We start from the raw sequence: 20,958 nt of genomic DNA, 5'->3' as shown, positions 1-20,958 counted from the left end.
AAACTAATCTTCAACCTTCTTGCTATGAGGCGATTGTGCTACCCACCGCACTATCGTGCTGCAAGGAGCATATTATATATATGCTATATATAGTTGCTAAAAACTTTAACTAAGTAACTAGTAACTAATAGCTTTTAACAGTTAAAGTTATTAGAGCGGCGCAGTGGGTATCGATGTCGCCTCACAGCAAGAAGGTCACTGGTTCGAGCCTCAGCTGGGTCAGTTGGCAAATCTGTGTGGAGCATGCATGTTCTACCTGTGTTCGCATGGGTTTTCTCCGGGTGCTCCGGTTTCCCCCACAAGCCCAAAGACATGCGGTATAGGTGAATTGGGTAAGCTAATATATATATATATATATATATATATATATATATATATATATATATATATATATATATATAGTAGTGTGTGTGTGTGAATGAGAGTGTATGGGTGTTTCCTAGTGATGGGTTGCAGCTGGAAGGGCATCTACTGGGTAAAACACATGCTTGATAAGTTGGCGGTTCATTCTGCTGTGACGATCCCTGATGAATAAGGCTAATTTTGGGCTGTCTGGGAAAATCTAATAGATATCTAAAAGGCCCGTTCACATCAAGCACGATAACTGTAAATGCAACAATTAATATATTTGTGCCCACACCAATGAATAATAAAAATACGTTTGTTATTAGTTTGTGCTTTGCATTTGTTGTAAAGAAAAAACCCGTTATATACTTATCAACAACATGACGGTCAGTTTTTTATTTAATTAATCATTATTACTCATTAATTCTGCTGATGGAGTGGTGGTGAATTTGCTTGACTTTTTGATTTGACTGATGTAATATTTACATTAGTTGTTTGCTTTCTTAATTTAGTCAAAAGTATTTAGCATTTAATTCAAATGGCAGATTGTGTACTTTATTTAATTTAAATCTTCTGCAAAGATTATACTACAGTAGTGGAGAGAGCAGTGCAATTACAAAAAACGCTAACAAATTGAGAAAAGATCTTCATCAGTTTCACAGCACACATGCTGCAAATCCTCACAACGCAAACACATTGTTAAAAAACGAGCTGCATTTTCACACAACACAATCAATTAATAAAACACACTGCATTTTCTCACAACACAAATGTTTTACGAAAACGTGCTGCATTGGATTCTGGCTGGCTGACACTATTTGATCATTTATTCAATAGAGTCTGGCTGCAGTATTGCACTTGCACCTCCAAGCTTGCACGCTCAGACATGCACGCTCAGAAAACCTTGCTTCCTCTGCTAGTGACGTCATTTACAATGGCCACCTGTGGCCGCTTGCCTGAAAGTCTTTCGGTAATTTAACTTTACTTACTTGCATAGCAAGCGTGGGTGCCTGAGTGTGCAAGCCCGAGAGTGCAAGCCTGAAGATGCAAATGCAACTCTCCAGCCAGACCCTTCTCCATTTATTACATCTCTACATCTGCTGTTGTTTTACATTCAGTATGACTTTTAGAGCTCTGCCTTCATCATTATCTTTATACTGTAGTTTTCTGCTTGGTGTGAATAGGCCTTAAGAATAGCCCAAAACTAGACTAGTCATCAAATACGCAGGAATGAATGACTACACATGTGGAGTCCATCTAATCTGTGTATTCGATGACTAGTCTAGTTATGGGCTATTCTTAGAGGTCTATTTGATTTTTACTGACAGTCCAAATTTCGCCTTGTATTTAGCAAAGCCATCTATGTTTAGACGTCTATTAGATGTATATTAAACAAAATAACTTGAAATACCTATATATCCACCTATCCAGTGATCCAATATTACTTTGTTGTTCAAATCAACAGTCAATCAACAGCATTTGACAGATGGATAACATGATGGCGCTGTGTGCATGTGTACAGGTGTCCTATGTGAAGGCCATTGACATCTGGATGGCAGTGTGTCTGCTGTTCGTGTTTGCTGCTTTGTTGGAGTACGCAGCGGTTAACTTCGTTTCAAGGCAATATAAAGAATTCTTCCGACTGAGGAGGAAACTGCGGCAGGAGCAACGCAACAGAGCTGTGAGTGGCACATATAAACACTTCCCGGTCATGCACATGCAACATGCATTAAGTGCCCTTAAGATACAGTACAAGCACCGCGTCCCTTTGATCTTTCATGAGCGAAGCCTTCTGGCCCCTCAACAGCAGAGAGGGAAGGTCAACTGTGGCATAAAGTGATGTCATGAATATTGCAGAATATGAGTAATACAATTCTTCCCACAGACAAAAAAAAATGTGGGACAACATGAGTTGGAAGACGCTGCTGGATTTTAAATCTGAAACGTCCCACTGAAGCAGAATACTAAATGCTTGGCTGAACTGATAAATTAAGCATTATTTCTCTTTTAAAACCCAATGTGAAATTTCTAGGGTACTTGCTCTGGCAAATGGAACTGCTAAAATGATCATTTTGTTCAGGGTTTCTTAAATTGAATCTAGCGTTGGGTGGCACAACAGATACAGTGACTACATTTACAGGGTACATCAAATCATCTGAATAAGACAATAGTATGATGAAGGTGTTTACATGAGCTGCTTTCTGAATGTTCCTTTCATGATCCTGTTATCCCATGCTCCAGACTAGTGGTTCTCAAACTGTGGTACGTGTACCACTAGTGGTACGTGGACTTACTTCTAGTGGTACGCAGAGGAATCACTGAGTAATGAAAGAAAAAATGAATACAATTTTAATCATTTGATGCGTACAATAACACAGATGTGATCAGAATAGGCTGTTCTCCTAAAGCCTACGATCAAAGCACTGTGCTTAGAATGTTTACTTTAGTGCATCGAGTCATCAGCTGCAAAAAATCAATCCGAATGAGGCAGAACTAGAGAAAGAGGTTTGTGGTGCTTGCAGAGCAGATACGCGCTAGAGCAGTGGTCTCCAACCCTCGGGCCACAGACCGGCACCGGTCTATAGATAAATTAGTACTGAACGATGTGAACAATCATTTATTTTGAAAATTCTTTTATTTTGAAAAAATTACCGTATTCTGTTGTTACATCTCAGTCACTTGAGCATTAAAATTTAACCCACAGGTTAGTAAAATGAGTAGGAACTGCAGCACGACGCGCATGCGTATTCAAGGCGTGCCCAGTTGAAAACATCTAAATTTTTCAGAATGCCACTCCACGAGTCATGTGATCAAGTTGTCAAGTTGTATAAATATCAATATGCCTCATTTTCAAACTGTGCAGTGCTGTAGCTGCTTAATTTGGCCAACTACGTTACTTTATTTCAGTACTAGTCATTTCAGTGGTACTTGGAGAGACAATTTTTATTGAGGTGATACTTGGTGAAAAAAGTTTGAGAACCACTGGTCTAGACATTTCCTCTGAAGTTTCATGTAATCTCTGGAATTTCATTTTTAATTTGTCGACTTTAACTGCAGTTTGTGTCGTGGTTTTTGGCTTTTCTCTTTATATTTTCCAAAAAAGCAGAGATAGCCTGGAGCAGACCCATCTCAGTCTCTACCCAGGACAAATCCAAAGTGTCTGTGTACTTCACAATCTTTATAGTTTTTTCTCCTCCCCACCTCTAGGTGTTTTTGTTTTAAACCCGACCATTTTAGGATGTTTTCTCTTTACCATACTTGTCAACATTGGGATGTGAAAATAAGGGATATTATTTCCCCTCCCCAAACTACTAAATATGTTCTTCTGGAGCTGATTTATTGTAGATAAACATTGTAAATAGTACTATGTTTTATTATTATTATTTCCAAAAGAAAAAATAAATAGTATATATGAGCAGCAAATAAATTAGCAAATAGTTTAGCTTATTAAAATTAATAGCTATTCTAAAGAAATACAATCAAATCTCAATAATCTTTTATTTACTTTATAACTTACACATTTTGATTAAAGAGCAATGAATGAATCTCATTTATTTGGATTTTTTGTTTGATTTCGTTAAATAACAAATTCACCTTAACAATGCACACATCTAACGTTATAATGAAAGCATTCAATTGCTTTGCTAACTTTTTATGCTTATTTAGGACAAAATTATTTGTGTTTAAAAAAAACCCCTCCAGGATTGATATCTTTAGATGTTTTTATTATTAATTATGTGTATATGTCTGTTCAAACACACACCCAAAACTTAGACTTTCTCTCCTCTTCAAAACGCGTGTACAGAATCCGTTTGGGAGACAGCGTATTTAACACTATACAGTATGTAATAGTACTCAGTGTTGTTGGTTTAAATAAACAAAGCAATATTTTAATAGCAGCACAGAGCCAATGTTTATACTTTTCAAAGTAATGAATCAATTTCTAATAGTTTTTCTTAACTATTAAAGGGATAGTTCACAAAAAATGCTGTTAAGGGGATAGCTATCCACCCAAAATGCTGTTAATTTAATCAATCTGAGACAATTCAATGTTATTTTTTACCCAAGCAAAACATAAAAGATGATTTAAAGATGAAAAATGAAGGGAACTCAAAATGAAAAACAGTCTGTAGAAGAAAGTGAAAATTATTTACAACATTATTACCTTTAAACCATAACCTTTGGCAAATGGACAAACTTGATTCTCTTCTGTGAATTGGTTCTTTCAGACAGTGTTGCTATTTCTGACTTACTTGTTTATTTACATAATCACAGTGTTACAAATTGTAAACACATTTGGGGCTCTATTTTGACGGTCCACGCGCAGAGCGCAAAACGCAGTGTGCAAATGCTTTCAGGGCGTGTCAGAACGCATTTTTGCTAATTTAAGGACAGGAAAATGCGCTTTGCGCTGTGGCGCAGTTTCTAAAAGGGTTGAATTTATTTTCTTAATGAGTTATAGGTGTGTTTTGAGAATAAACCAATTAGAGGCTCATCTCCCATTCCCTGTAAGAGCCAGCTGCATCGCGCCATAAGCGCATTTGCTATTTACTGGACGTAAAGTAAGTCTAAGTGGAAAAACTGAGCATTTCACTTGCAAACAGTTAACAGTTAACAGTTTTCTTTAACAGAAAACTGTTAAACAGAGCATCTACTGCGTGAGAATGAGAGATAATGGATCTACTTTCACTTTCGCTCTTGGATAGGGAAACCTTTATGCACAGACATCAATTAGTCTATAAATAATTAATTGCGTTTGTTAAGCGCAAATATTCATTTGAAAACTATTTCTAAATTCAGTTCTAATTTCCAGCAAACGAATTAATTAACAATAATAACTAAGTGTGGTAAAAAACCTGAGTTATATTCTAATACACATGCTGTGCCCCATATGGTCTAAAACCAGACAGGTGGGCAAATCTAAGCTTGTTGTTAGGAAAACAAATATAAATATGGATATAATAAATAATACTGCTAATATTAATAACATTACACAAAAGCAAATTGTTATGAATGAACTGAAAAAGCCTCCCGAGATGAAGAAGACATAAAAGCAGTGATTGTTCATATTTATGTAGGCTAGAAAATAATATGTTTTGTAATATTTTAATCCTTTAAATTTATATTCTATATCTATTCTTATTACATCCTATATATATCCTTAATATATATATTTTTTATATGTAAAGATATTTGCCTATTGCTCTCTTGTGCGTATTAAGCAGTTTGTAAGCGAGGCGCAACTCTGCGCTGGAGTTTAGACCGGGTTAGTTTTGGTCTAATGAAAAATCTATTATAGATTCTCAAAATAGCAACGCACCAGCAGTGCGCCTCAGAACGCCTTCCTTTTTAGATCAGAACGCCTATGGGCGCACATATGAGCGCTAATGCATTTGCTATTTAAACAGCGTAGCGCAATGTCTCAAAACGACTATTGCGCCAAGCTGAAACTAGCAAAAGATTATTGCGCCGCGCCTTGCGCAACATTGCGCCGGGTGTATGATAGGGCCCTAAAATTTTAAAAGCAACCAATATTGACATGAAATATAAATGTTCAACATGTCTAACACATATCAACAAACTAGTCTTTATTGACCTACCTATTTGCATAAGACTGCAGAAATGAAATTTTGTCCATTTATTGCAGTGCTTGGTTCACATTTACACTTATTACCAACAAACCAATTGTTTGGTCATGTAATGTTAGAGAAAAATAAGTGCTAAATGAGGCATTAAAAGTCATATTATACACTCATATTTCGGTAACACTTTACAATAAGGTTAATTAGTTAATGCATTTACTAACATGAACTAATCATGAACATCACATGTACAGTATTTATTAATCATAATTCAACATTTACTAATGCATTATTAACAACCAAGTCCGTGCTTGTTACCATTAGTTAATGCACCATGAGTTAACATGAACTAACAATGAACAACTGTATTTTCATTAACTAACATTAACTAACATGAACAAATACTGTAGTAAATGTACTGTTCATTGTTTGTTCATGTTAGTAAATGCATTAATTAACATTAACTAATGAACCTTATTGTAAAGTGTGACCCATATTTCTTATTTCACGTAGGGGTGACTGCTGGGCTTGTTTGAAATCAAGTTTTAATTGAGGAACTTTGTATGGGTAAATTGGCATGTCTGTGATGGCTCAAGCTGTGAACTGTTTTAGATGGTTTAGTCTGATTTACTTTGAAAAATAAGAACTGGTTAAAAAAATAATTTGTTTACAAACCAGACATCATTTTGAATGATTTGCCTGAGGCTGCGGATTACAAGTGAATAATGTTTTAATCCTCAGTGAATCCTCAAAATATCATCAGGAACCGCTGGTATTTATTTGAATCCCTGATTCCCTATTATTTTTTTTACCTTTGTGGTGATGTTACCATTCAGCTGTGATATTTTAATCACCAACTTTTTTTTTTTAAACTATTTAAATAATATTTTGAAACATTTCAGAAACATATTTACCAAAAATTTTATTCTGATAAAAAAACTATTATTTCAGTTTAACAAATACTACATCACTAATAGATAAATATAATATTCTTAAACTACAATTCAACTGAAATAAAAAAGAAATTAATACTTTTTAAGCAAGGGTGAATAAAACCGATTTAAATTGCAAGTAAAAACTTAGTGATAAACTTTTTTTTTTATATATTTAATGGATTTTAAAATGGTCTTTTCATCAAAGAAACAAAAACATCACAATTTCCACAAACACAATCGAGCGAAATAAATCTGTTTTCAACATTTATATTAATAAGATTATTTCTTGAGCAAGTCTTTAGAATCATGTTAGAATGATTTCTGAAGAATCGTAACACTGAAGAGACTAGAGTAATCATTCTAAAAATTCAGCTTTGCTTAAATGGGAATAAATTGCATATTTAAATATATGTATAGCTTGTACAGCTTGTTTCAAATGTTTTATTTAATCATCATGAAGACTCTGTGAGCCAAAGAAACAGTGTTAAAAAGGTGTCATACATGTATCTGTATATACTGTAAGTGTGTGTGTATATGTATGCACAAGTGGTGAAAGTAACCTATATTTTAATTTGTTTTGAACTGTGGAGTGTTCCAGTAAAAAAATACAAACAAACCCTTAAGAAAAACATCCAGATGCATTATGCTAATGAGGACATGGTGGGGGCGGGGGGGGTATTCTACTTGTCATGAAAAATCTTACAATGCCTTTTTAATGGTCCTAAGAATAGACTTCATTTTCTTCATGCTACATATAATGTCTTGTTTTTTGCTTCTGGTCTTTGAGGTACAGTTTGACCCAGACATGCTCTTTGTCTGCTTGGAATAGAGTCTTTCCAGACTTTTCTCAAGAGTTTTAATGTGCCGACTGCAGTTATTTCTTTGTTGCTCTGTTTATTACTCTGCTCTCAACCAGCTAGTTGAGAGAACACCGTGGCTTTTTTTGGACACAGCCGAGACTGTCCTGGTGCAAAGAGCACAGAGAATAAATATTACACTATCCTGTCCTTTTCAGTTCCTCCTCCATATTCCCTCTATCGCCCTGCGGGGCAGGCTGTGTGTGTGTGTGTGTGTGAGTGTGTGTGTGACCCAGTGGGTGAGTTGGTGGCACTGTCCTCCTCATTTGCCTTAGGGAAGCTGATGGCCATGTAACATACGAATTAACTTACACACTACTGCACTCAAGCTTCTTGGCACAATGTACATATAAAGACACACACAGACACTTCGCTGTCCATGTGATGCTAGCTACGCACACACAGACTAGCTGTTTGAACACAAACTGTACGCATCATGATGCAACACAAACACACCTAACAAAAAAAACCTCCTTTCCCAAAAGAACAAATATGATTACACACACACACACACACACACACACACACACACACACACACACACACACACACACACACACACACACACACACACACACACACACACAGAAAGAGAGATATACACTGCCTAGATAAATAAAACAACATCACTGTTCGGATTTAAGCAAGCAAACTCTTTACAATCTGTGATTAGATCTTTATTGTGGTACCACTTGTGTGTTTGGCAACACATTTAACCCTAAATTATGTGTTGTGTTGTTATTTCCTAACTATTTCTGAGTGGATAAAGAAACCTGCAGGCACAGGACATCAGCATGACATAATATTGATGTTGTACCCCAACATACCTCAACATCATGGGGACATTGGATTTTGTTTGAAAATAAAAATCGGGTTGACGTCAGAACCTAACATCAGACAAACGTCAATATCCAACCTAAAATAAACCAAATATCAACGTCTAATCATGTTACATCTTGACAATGCATGGACGTTATCACTATGACATCTATCAGACGTTGGATTTTGGTCACTTTCTAACACAACCCAAAATCAACCATATATTAATGTCATTTAAAGATGTTACTGGACGTCAAAATAACTTTATTCTTAGACGCTGGCTAGACATTGAATTTTGTTAATCTGACATCATCGTCATATTGATGTTGTACCCCAACGTCATGGGGACGTTGGATTTTGTTAGGAAATAAAAATCGGGTTGACGTCAAAAACCAACGTCTGGCAGATGTCAATATCCAACCTAAAATCAACCAAATATCAATGTCTAATTGTGTTACATCTTGATTATGCGTAGACGTTACCACTATGACATCTATAAGACGTTAACCTAAAATCCACCATATATTAACGTAATTTGACGACTTATTGAATGTCAAAATAATGTTGTCCTTACATGCTGGCTAGATATTGAATTTTGGTCACCTGACACCACAACCTAAATCTAACCTAATATTAACGTTTTATGATGTTGTGTGCCTGCTGGGGTGTTTAAAAGAGGCAGAAAATCGTCACAGTATTTTCTGTTATATTGTTTATTCTGCATAAAGTCTTATTTCTTGTAGTTTGGCTATCATAAAAACAGTTTTTAGATTTAAAATATAATTGTTATGGTCAATATTAATAATCCCCTTAAGGAATAATTTTTTTCCTAGATCGTTGAAACCATTGTTGTCCAATGACTTGCCTAATGGGCTATATGCACAGCTAGTGCTTTTCAGCCGATGATGAACTTTCGGTCAAAGGTTAATGTGACTATTTTCAATTTCATAAGGTTCCTTTTACAGCATCGATGTTGTAATGTAATTACAATTCATTCAATTAAATAGACTTAAGCATTCATTTGGTTGTTCAAGTGTTGTTCAAAGTGATCGTTTAAACGCAGGCTCCGTTATTAGCAGCAGGCGAGCACAGAAACTGTGCTGGCTGGCTGACTGAAATTAAAAGTCTCTGTGCTTATACCCCATTAACCTAACTTGTCTATTTAACTTACACTGTAAAAGATGCAGGGTTCCACACAATCTCTTCAAGTCATCCTAGCACAAAATTATTAAGTTAATTGTGCTTTTCAGCTCATTTTAAATAGGTAGTTTGAACAAGCTGCGAAAATGTTTTTTTAAATGTAATTAAGACTTATACTAATATCTCACAAAAAACAACTAGATAAATATTTTATTCTGTCATCATGGCATAGACAAAAGAAATGAGCTATTAGAAGTTAGGTATTTAAACTATCATGTCTAAAATGTGTTGAAAAATCTCCATTAAACAGCACTTGGAAAATAAAATCTAGTATCAAATCAAAAATACTTCAGGGGTAATCAGTGTGTCGGTGCTCTTTGGATTAAAGATTCATAAATATATAGAAAATATCATCAGTCCAAGGCACTCAAAAAAAGTAGGTGAAATGTTAAAAAGGGAAAAAAAAAAGAATTCCGAAATGAGGGCTAATCGCATACTGATTTTAGTGTACTATATAGTATGTTAGTATGCGTTTTCAGTCACAGCTATGGTCAAGACAATCTGCTGCAGTTCAACCCGAGCAAGAAAGGTGATTTAGGTGACTTTGAACCTGGTTGTTGGTGCTAGATGGACTGGTCTGAGTATTTCAGAAACTGCTGATCTACTGGGATTTTCATGCACAACCATCTCTAGGGTTTACAGAGAATGGTCCGAAAAAGGTCAGAGGAGGATGACTCAAATAACTCAAATAACCACTGGACAAATCTGCAGCAACTGTGTGATGCTATCATGTCAATATGGACCAAAATCTCTGAGGAATATTTCCAGTACCTAGTTGAATCTATGCCACAAATGATTAAGGCAGTTCTGAAGGCAAAAGGGGGTCCAACCCAGTACTAGTAAAGTGGCCAGTGAGTGTATATTGTGCTGTTTAGATAGATTCATTAATTAAAAAAAAAAAAAATATATATATATTTTATATATATATATATATATATATTTTTTTTTTTAGGGGGTTTTAACCTTTAATGTAGAACAGTGTAAAGTACTGACAGAAAATCATTGGGAGCAAAGAGAGGAAAGATCGGCAAAGGACCTCGAGCTGAAAATTGAACTTGGGTCACTGCGAGCACTTCAGTGTTATATGTTGATGCACTTAACCGCTATTTTATTATCGCAGACGATTCATCAATTCTAACAGAGCTTTAAGCTTACGATGAATTAAAGTGTGTGACAGCATTTTAATGATTATTGAGGGAGTTTGTTTGTTTGCTTTCTAGGCTATATTTAATTAATTCTGAAATAAATCATTAAGACAAAAGTACATTACTAAAGTAAATGAGAACTACTTGGTATTTTTGGGCCCCATGTCTGGAATTTTCTCAGGGTCTCCAACTCACTATAAATCACTTACAGTCTTGTGCATGAATGGTCTAATATCACTTGAATGTTTAAACTGACAGTACTTGAAAATGCATGAACATGATAGGCTGTCTTCAAGAAGCAGCACTGGCTCAATGAATCAGATAAGCTATTTTAGTTACAGTAAAGCAGGGCTAAGAGCAGACAGAGGGAGCTCCTGCTCTCAGCAATGCCATTTTACAGACTTTATACCTGAATAAATGTAAAAATGAAAAGGGAAAACTAAGGAAAGCCAAAGATAGCTGAATTAGTCAAAGATATCAAAAAGACAAGACTAAAAAACAAGCACACGGTTTTATATAGAAAATGCATTTATCTTCGAGAGTATTAAAACACTAAACGGTTCAGATTGCAGTCTGCTCACTGGCTTACTTACGTCTCGACAAATTAAAAGATATTACTGTAGAAATGTGCATGCTCACTGGAGAATTTAAAGGTACATTGTGACCCCATTTCAGATGTGTGGTTACAGTGGAGTGCATGGGAAGAGAGTTTTTATTGTTTGAATAAGTGATGAATATCTTTTTAAATAAATGTCCTTGTATTGTCTCCAGGCCTCTGGTCAAGCTGGAGCAGCAGAAACGAAGAACAAGAGTAACAACGTCACAGGAGGCACACCGAGCAGAAACGCACAACGCCAGTGCAGCGCCTGCGCACGGGTATATGCACACACTATATAGAACTTACTTAGGCTACTTACCTTCAGGCTGATTATATCGAAGTTGATGTTCAGCCACACTGTGTTGGTGTTTCGTAACGTTTAATTGTAATGAGGTGGGTCGTTAACTCAACGCTCAACCCCCAACCTGGAGGACAAGGATATACACACATACACTACAGACAATTTAGCTTACCCAATTCACCTATAGCGCATGTCTTTGGACTTTTGGGGGAAACCAGAGCACCCGGAGGAAACCCACGCCAACACGTGCAGAACATACGAACTCCACACAGAAATGCCAACTAACCCAGCTAGGACTCGAACTAGTGTTTTCCTTGCTGTGAGGCGACAGCACTACCCACTGCACCAAAACTAAAATATTGGAAGACTTAAAGTTACATGAGATATAGACAAAGATATGTCGACAGGATATAGGTAAATAGTTAATTTTGCAGTGTAATATATATTTAAAAATATTCAAATGTAAAATGTATTTTAAATAATCCAATTTAGCACAAGGAGCCACTTTTAGCTAATCTACAGGATCAATATTTCAACTCAGGTTAATATTTCATGGCCACCGGTTTGATAAGTAGCCCTAAAATAAACATTAAAAAATGATAAATTATGACTTTTATTCCGCAAGGATGCATTCATCAAAATGACACTCAATGCATATGTTAGGTCAGGGGTGCCCAAACTCGTTGCTGGAGGACCAGTGTCCTGCAGATTTTTTGCTCCAACTTGCCTAAAAACTAAGGGCGACATGGTGTCTCAGTGGTTAGCACTGTCGCCTTACAGCAAGATGGTCCCTGGTTCAAATTTCCTCCAGGTGCTCAGGTTCCCCCCATAGTCTTGACACACGCTATAAATGAATTGAATAAACTAAATTGGCTATACTGTAAGTGTGTGAATGAATGTGTATGGATTTGTGTTCACATCCATACACAGCTGGAAGAGTTGCAGCTAGAAGGGCATCTGCATCCAGCTGGGAAAATCAAGCAGTTCATTCCACTGTGGCAACCCCTGATGAATAAAGGGACTAAGGAAAATGAATGAATGAATGAATGAATGAATGAATGGATGGATGAATGAATGAATGAATGAATGAATGAATGAATGAATGAATGAATGAATTAATGAATGAATGAATGAATGAATGAATGAATGAATGAAGAGTTGATTTGCTAGCCCAGGTGTGTCTGATTGGGGTTGGAACAAAACTTTGCAGGACCACGGGTTTGGGTCCCCCTGTGTTAGTTCATGATATTGATTTCTGAATAATCAAATGACACTGAAGACTGTAGTAATGGCTGCTGAACAGTCAACTTTTAATTAATATAGAAAACTGCATTTTTAAACTAATAATTGAACTGGTGAACTGTGGTTCAAGTCCTGGCTGATCCAGAATGCCTTTCTGTGCAGTTTGAATTTTCTCCCTATGTTCACATGGGTTTCCTCTAAGTACTCGGATGTCCCCCATAGTACAAAGACATGTGTTATAGGTAAATTTGATGAAGTAAAATTAGCCATGTGTGTTAAAGGTTTAGTTCACCCAAAAATGAAAATTCTGTTATAATTAATCTCATGCCGTTCCAGCCTCCTGAGACCTTTGCTCATTTTGAAACACAAATGAACATATTTTAGATGAAATCTGAGAGCTTTTTCATCCTCCATAGACAGCAATGTTCTTAAGGTTTTCAAAGTTCAGAAAAGGAACCAAAACCATTAAGAAAACGTTCCATGTGACTTCAGTGGTCCAACTATAACCATATGAAGCTTCAAAAACACTTTGTGGGCCAAAACCTGTAAAAACTACTTTGTTTGCCTTTGTCCTCCCTTCCCTGTCAGGTCAGGGTGTGTTTACTATGGGTAATATGACATTCTTATTGTTCATTTATTTTGTGTTACAGTCAGCAGCATAAAGCCGTGGTCACACTGCACATTTCACCCCAGACTTCCATTATATGCATACAAATGCAGCCACTTGAAACGCACGATTGTGCGACAAGTTTCACATGTTGCTGCATCCAGGGTTCAAGGTTGGTGAACTACGAATTTACATCATATTATTGCTTGAGACAAATAGAAGAATAGTAGTGTAACTACCCGCCTGTTAAACAGTCCACGTTTTCCAAATACTGATGTCCATGTGTTTTATTTATTGAACACTGTAAAAAAACTAAAAAGACAAGCAAACCAATGTTTCACATAAACACAACATAATCAAAAGGACATCAAAATAATATACAAACAATATTTCCCTCACTGTGCTGGCCTGATGAATTGCTGTAGAATAATCAGGAGCATGTAATATTAATCTGCATTGAAAATTTCACTATGCTGTCTGAACCAACTCTCGCAGGTTAAATTAATCAGGGAGGAACGTGATCCTCTGACTCAATCCAGCCAGAAACAAGGATATTTAAAACAAACATAAACCAATACACATTCAAATAATGACATACTTAAAATAACGAAACAAAATACAAGCTGACCGATTAGCGTCAGCTACAAGAATGGTCACATTCTTTTATTTGTTTCAAGTAATAAATGATGCAAATTTGTAGATGATAGAAATGTAAAATATGGAGAAATCACTCTTTTACCAGTTCATTTTTTTCAACACTCTAAAATATTATTATGCATTCTTAAACTTAAATTACAGGTGCCATACAAGTGTTGTGTTCCCCATAGTAAACATGAACTCTAATTTGATGTGGAGAACATGGGTTAAAAAAAAAATTGGCAGACAAGTGTTCTTGAAGCTTCATGTAATGAGTTGAACCATTGAAGTCCTAATGGAATGTTTTGACAAGATAAATCTCCAGACCCTTGCGGTCTATGGAGGATGAGGGTGCTCTTGGATTTAATTTAAAATATCAAAGTTTTGTTTAAAGATGAAAGATGTAAGGTAATTGAAATGACACAAAGGCTAGTGATTAGTAAGACAATCTTCAATTTTGGGTAAACTAACCTTTTAATAGGAGTGTGGGTGTTTCCCAGCACTAAGGGTTAGGACTCATGAGTCAGTGACTCTTAGGTCTCGGTTGTACATCCAACTGTATAATATATGTCAGACCAATTGGAGAATCTTTCTTTTGTAGGAACCTCTGATAAAGGGAATGAGCCTTAAGAAGCAGCCTCAATCTTTTTGACTGATGTACATTCACTGTTTCCACAGGAAGAGCAGTTGGCCTCACAGAATCAGGACTTGTACTTTCCGGGCTTTGGGATAGACACGAGTCTGTCTGGAGACGGGCCTCTCTCTGAAGCTGCTGCCATGTTTGCTGGTTTGCCACCCGGTCATGCCCTGTTTGACATTCGCCGGCGCTTTGTGGAACAAGCGAAACGGATCGACACCATCTCACGAGCCGTCTTCCCCCTCAGCTTCCTCGTATTCAACGTGTTTTACTGGGTCACTTATAAAGTGCTTCGAAACGAAGACATTCACCTTGCACTGCGACCCTGACACCCTTTAGGACTTCTGAACTTCCCGTTATACCTTCTTGTGAACCAGTTTTGGTCCAGCGTGAGGATGAGCTCCTTTATCAAAGACATTTATAAAATCAAACCAGTCTATGAAGCGGTGCAACAAGTTCTCTCTGCATGAGTGAGAATATATGCATGAGTCTGAGAGCACTTTAACAAAGAGCTAAATAAACCTTTAGCTTATATGAAGAACGGCTGATTCACTCCTGACCTTTGCTCTTTTTTTGTTTTTGCACAGAGCACATTTGTTCTTGTCCGTTGTAAAAAAAAATAAATGTTATATATGAATTTTCCCTCAGGGCTGCTTTTTGAAGAAATTGAATCAGTTTAAAACAATTGATCTTTTGTCTAGTCACAGATATCAATAAAGGAATCTGTGAAAGAGCAAGTGAGCTTAAAGCAAATCAGGAAACTACCAATGTAAACTTAAAAAAAAGTCAATAAGAACTGATAAAAGTTTGTTGTTTTTACTCAAATTCCACAATTTTAACTGGGTTGACCTGACAATGTGTCTGTACATACTAGAGAGAGGGGGAAACAGGTTAAGCCTTAAGACATAACATCCATAAGTGTCCATTAAGTGTACAATTCCTCACCTTAAAAATGAAAGTGTAGCATGTTTCCACATTTCATCTCTGACTACACACAACACAGTGTGAGTTCAAGTATGAATCCATCTTCTACTGAGGGATGCATAATTCGCTGTTCACCAAAAGCAGCACAAAATGCATAACAGGTCTGTTGTTGAAGTAACACTTTTTAAAGTATTTATGGCGACAGAGCTGCGATTTGGCCCCCAACAGTGCATTTAATTTTGGAAGCACAGTTTGGTGCTGATGTTAAAAATAAAACAGAAGTCATCATTACTGTATACAACTTTTATTGACAGCGATGGTAATCCACAAAAGAAGCACTTGGCCCAGCTTAAAACTGGATGACCTGGCCCTGTAAGACAGAAAAGAGAACATGCATTAGAAAAGGTCACGAAAGATTTTTCAGTGGTTCTGCTTTGGTGCCAAACGTCTAGCCATTCAACATAATACAAGTTCAATTGCCATATTACTACATAAATAAGTTGGCTTGACATCTCCGTATCGGTGTAAAAATAAGGTACAGAAAAGATTTATTCGAAATTCCAAGCATTAAATTAAATATAAATGTATTTTATTATTATTTTCTTTTAATCAATTGACAATGAAATCACGGTTACGCTCTCAGGTTTACTGCTAATTATTTTAGTGAATAGTCCAGGGTTTCCACAATCGTTACTTCAGTGATTCCAGTTAGCTATGAATTAAACCATCACATTATTTTTTTAAAAGTGGTTGACAGATTGCCCTTACAAAAAGTACCATATCCAGCTAATACAGTTCACTGTACAAATCCATTAAATGGATGGTGTAGATCACAAATTGCCATAATTTAACAATAATGGCTTCAAACCACTCCTTAAAGATATTATGATTATAATAAATAGCTGTACTTGTAGAATGGCTGTTTTAATTGACATGGCATCTAGTAAGTTCATGTATTTTGCTCTCACCTTTCTCTTCTTGTCTCCTCCCAGCTCAAAGTGTTTGCATCTCTTAATGGCCAGCATCCTCTTTGAGCGGCAGTTAGGCTCCACGCACTCCAGCCTCAGCACGATCTTCTTTGTGGTTTTAGCCTATGGCAAGAGAAACAAATTACTGTACACCTGATATCCAAACATCTATACGATAAAAATGTAGAAAAACTGTGTTTGTGCCCTAGTCTAAATCAATTTAAGATAATCATTTAAGCCATTTCAATAAGATTTGAAAACACAAAAGATTCTTCAGGCTCCAGTTACACTTGTATTAATCTGATGGTTTGATTAAGTGTCCAGAAAACACAGATCAATGTTTGAAACCAACAGTAAATTTAATCTCAAAAGCATCAGTGTGCAGAAGTGATATTTACATAGCAAATATGATCAAATGCATGCAGCCAAGCACTACCTCCAAATGCGATTCAAAGAGCAGGTCATATGTGGTTTAAATAAAACCGTATTTGTAATTCACGTAGCTTTCCTTCAATGTGAAGTCTGCAAATGTAAAGTAAACGATGTAGACATTTGTGTCGGAAAATTTCATACTTTCCTACTTTCTATCATGCTAAATTAGAATAGTAGTAAAGTATCCAAGTAGTATGTCTGTTTATTTTATATATATATATTAAAACTGAATTCAAACAAACCAAGATGACCTAATACTTCTAGGAAGATTCTGAAATGCGCATCCAATGAATGCTTTACTATCCCATGATACCACGCAAGAGAATTCATGAATGGGAGTGAAGCAATGCAACTAACATGTGGAGATCACATGATGATGGAAATGGCAGATGCAGTACAGCCGAATTCCATTCATGCTGTATAGAATGTTCTTTTCTAATGCTTGTGTAGTAAATTAAAATGTAGTACCTAGTTTAGGAGGCAATTTCGGACACGGCCATTGTCTTTTAAAAGACAAATTATCGCTTTCTTAAAAATCTTGTGTCTACTAGCAATCTACGTTAAAACAATTTAAGTAATACATGTGCAATTCTTGCTTGCCCACAATGTGAACACTTAAGTTTCCAACAAGTTATAGATACAGCCAGCTGACCAGAGCAGGGTCGGCTTATGAGAAAGTGGGGTTTACAGATTTTAAGTCAGACCTAAGAAAACAAGGTTTTCTGACTTTAGATGCACTAACTGCTGTTGGGTACTCAAACACAATATCGAGACACTTTATAATACGATTTGACCTGCTTTATAAGTGACTTGATCTTTGGGCCAAACTATTTTAGTTGAGCATAACCTACTTCTGACTGGACTGCATGACAGTCTTTGGATACATTTACACAACACTGTTTCAACTTAAAACAGCCATTTGTTTATTTACATAATACTAACATTTGAGGCCCTAAAATTAGATTTTTTTGATGATCTTCATAAACTATATATTAAACCCTTTGATCAACAATTAAGTTACAGTGGTCTGCATATTTGAGCACACCTCATTTTAAAAATGAATTTTATATCAATATCTCTGTGAATATAGGCAATGTATTTAGGTGCATTAAAACAAAACAAACTAATTGAACAGATATATTAAAATAATATTTTAGTCACCAAACATATCTAGAAATGTAAATACAATTAAATTTAAGCAAAATCTTGCAAAAATAAAATACAACCCACAAAACCAACTAGAACTTTTCAAGTTTTTTTTTTGCTTCTCTTGATTTTTCCTTTTTAAAATTTGTATTTAATATTTTTCAATAACATAAATGGCTGTACTAGTTTTTGGACTGTTATTTTAAGTTATTTTGTTAAATAAGAACAGATTTGGCTTCAGTACGGACTATTCGAATGTACATGCACAGATACAATATTGTATAGCTTCCTATAAAAACATGAATTTAGAAGATTTGTGAGGGGTGTAGTTTAAAATGCCGAGCACTGTATACGCTTATTTAAATAAATTAAACATGGTTTAACAACTTTTAAAATGACTTTACAATACCCTAATACGAGTGTAAAACAAAACAATCAATCTGATTCGTTAAAGCTGGGGTTCCCATTTTTTCACAGGTAGCAGATTTAAGGACTTTTTAAAAGCACCATTAATTTTAAACCAAGCACTTTTATAATTTAAACCCCAGCATATGTAGCATCTCGAAGGTCCTTAATGTAGTAATATTTTACTTATACTTACTATTTACATTAAAATGTCAGAGTAATTTTCAAAACTTGACCATTTTTAAGAACTATAATAAAATTGCTGAATTCCGTACTGGTGATATTCAATTTCGATTTCTAAAATACTGATAAACTGTGTAATTTGTCTGTGTTATTGTAGAAGATTAACAATTTTTTAAGTAGCAAGTTCTGGTTCTGCATCAATACTAAAGAAACGTCACTGTCTTTGACAGTACAATTGTTGAAATCAACCCATAAACAAATTTAATTTAGGCGCTTTCAAGAATCTGTGCTGGTTTAAGTACTTTCCAGGACTTGCATCCATATGTCTGAAATTGAAGTACTTTAAGAAGTGTGGGAACCCTGTAAATCCCACACTCATAAATATTACTTTAACTTACACATGGCAACCCTTGCTTGCATACATACTCCTGCATGACCGACATACCTTTTTTCGGAAAATAGGCTTGGTCTGTCCTCCATAACCACTCTGCTTTCTGTCGTAACGCCTCTTTCCTATAATACACAGGTAAACAAACGCAATTAATTCTTCAGCCAGTCAGGTCTACACGCCGGTCGTCTCTGTCAGCTCTCTGGACTTACCCTGGGCGTACAGAGAGTCTTTACCCTTCTTGTACTGGGTCACTTTATGCGGCTGGTGTTTCTTGCATTTTTTGCAGTACGTCCTGCGGGTCTTCGGTACGTTTACCTGGAGAGAAACACATTTAGCATTACTGAAATCTGCGGTCTGAGATCACTAAAGACACGCTAAGTTAAACGAAGTAGCATTTAAGCTAATCAGCGTTTCCATGAAATGTACACAATTTTCTCAAGTTAACAGATGTGAAAATGCATTCAATTACATAAAAGGCACAAGGGTATTGCTTTAATAAAACTATGTATTGTAACAATCGTACACGGTTAGAGCTAAAGCGGCGACATTACGAGTCAGGGAAGCACTAAATACATACAAATAATCATCTCATTCATTATATAAACGACTCAATAAAACATTTAATATGAAGCTGAGACTGTATACATTCTTATTGTGCTGTTTGTATGAACCTAGGATGTCCACATATTTAAGATTAAAACAGATTTAGGATGAAACTCCACAGGACAATATTACGCACCATGGTTGCCCTCGCGGCGCAGGAGCAAAGAGGAAGTATAGACGTCACTCAGAGCATTAGTACCGGGTCGCGCAAGAGACTCTCGCGCTGTTTGCTGCTGCTGCTGCTGCGTGATGATGCTACCACCTAACGGTCGACATACCAAACACACTGTCCGCTCCGCACATATGAGTGAGAACATTGATATAGCTATTTATAATGCCAACGACAACGCTGAAGCTCGATAATAATCTGCAAAAATGTTTTTTGCGGTGTTTTCTTGAAACGTGACTACAACGGTAAACGTTTCTAAACACACACTTAAACATCGTTTCTTTTTTGTCATTCAGCGAACGTTAGTCAGAAAAATGGTAAGACGCCTTATCAAGCATTAATATTAAGCAAGAATTGTTGTTGAAAGTCATAAGAATGTCAGCTTTTACTAAAAACTAGATGTCGAGCAAACGCCTCAAAATATCTGCTGTTAATTATTCGTATGAATGTTCTTACTAAGTTAAAGGGCACCTATTTTACCCCTTTTTCAAGATTTAAGGTAAGTGTTTTGTGCCACCAGAAAGTCTTTGTAAAGTTTAAGCTCAAAACACCAGATCACATCACATTTATTATTATACCTTTCAGGAGTTTGTAATTTTATGCTTTGAACATTTTGTAGCTGTTTTTGTTACCTCAACGTGTGGTTTTAATGCTGGCTTTCCTCACCCACCATTCCCCCACGCATCTGTCAGAGTGTTCCTGTCTCCAACTGCGTCAGATAAACAGCACAGTGACAGACATGATGGAAGCAGATTTCACGTAACATTTGTGGGAAATACTACAGTAAGAACTTTACTAATGAGAATTTGACGTATTTGTTAATTCAAGCCTTT

The 20,958-nt window shown here is 36.0% G+C and overlaps 3 protein-coding genes and 1 long non-coding RNA gene across 8 annotated transcripts in view; 2 read left to right on the top strand and 2 right to left on the bottom strand.

The window, feature by feature from the left end:
- The window catches only part of glra4b (glycine receptor, alpha 4b), a 31,821-nt gene extending 16,275 nt beyond the window's left edge, over window positions 1-15,546 (top strand). For 2 of the 3 annotated variants that reach the window (XM_087251173.1, XM_087251174.1), the window contains exons 9-11: window positions 1,868-2,026; window positions 11,655-11,759; window positions 14,946-15,546. In XM_087251173.1, coding sequence (XP_087107299.1) covers window positions 1,868-2,026; window positions 11,655-11,759; window positions 14,946-15,233 — 552 coding nt within the window. In that variant the 3' untranslated portion in view covers window positions 15,234-15,546. The remainder of the gene's footprint in view (window positions 1-1,867; window positions 2,027-11,654; window positions 11,760-14,945) is intronic. The other variant, NM_001202511.1, reaches the window with a different exon arrangement.
- Window positions 1-20,958, bottom strand: part of LOC147843941 (uncharacterized) — a 560,137-nt gene that overhangs the window by 83,972 nt on the left and 455,207 nt on the right. The gene's annotated exons all lie outside the window — the stretch shown is intronic.
- On the bottom strand, window positions 15,705-20,261 carry rpl36a (ribosomal protein L36A). The gene is made up of 5 exons (NM_001202510.1): window positions 20,093-20,261; window positions 19,563-19,668; window positions 19,408-19,475; window positions 16,797-16,919; window positions 15,705-16,198 (listed from the first exon to the last, which is right to left on the bottom strand). Exons 1-5 carry the CDS (start codon window positions 20,093-20,095, stop codon window positions 16,178-16,180), a joined length of 321 nt encoding a protein of 106 aa, NP_001189439.1. The 5' UTR covers window positions 20,096-20,261; the 3' UTR covers window positions 15,705-16,177.
- Window positions 20,151-20,958, top strand: part of sptbn4a (spectrin, beta, non-erythrocytic 4a) — a 48,470-nt gene continuing 47,662 nt past the window's right edge. Inside the window, exons 1-3 of one of the 3 annotated variants that reach the window (XM_087253429.1) lie at window positions 20,177-20,442; window positions 20,586-20,624; window positions 20,818-20,908. The gene's annotated coding sequence lies outside the window, so the exon portion shown is untranslated. Of the gene's footprint in view, window positions 20,625-20,744; window positions 20,909-20,958 lie in introns of all 3 variants that reach the window. The other 2 variants (XM_087253428.1, XM_087253430.1) reach the window with 2 other exon arrangements.

The sequence above is a fragment of the Danio rerio genome, chromosome 5 (assembly GCF_052040795.2).
Source record: "Danio rerio strain M-AB ecotype USA chromosome 5, GRCz13ab, whole genome shotgun sequence".
NCBI classification, from domain to species: Eukaryota; Metazoa; Chordata; class Actinopteri; order Cypriniformes; family Danionidae; genus Danio; species Danio rerio.
Note: the sequence above shows the minus strand (reverse complement) of the source record. Positions and strands in the feature narration are given on the sequence as shown.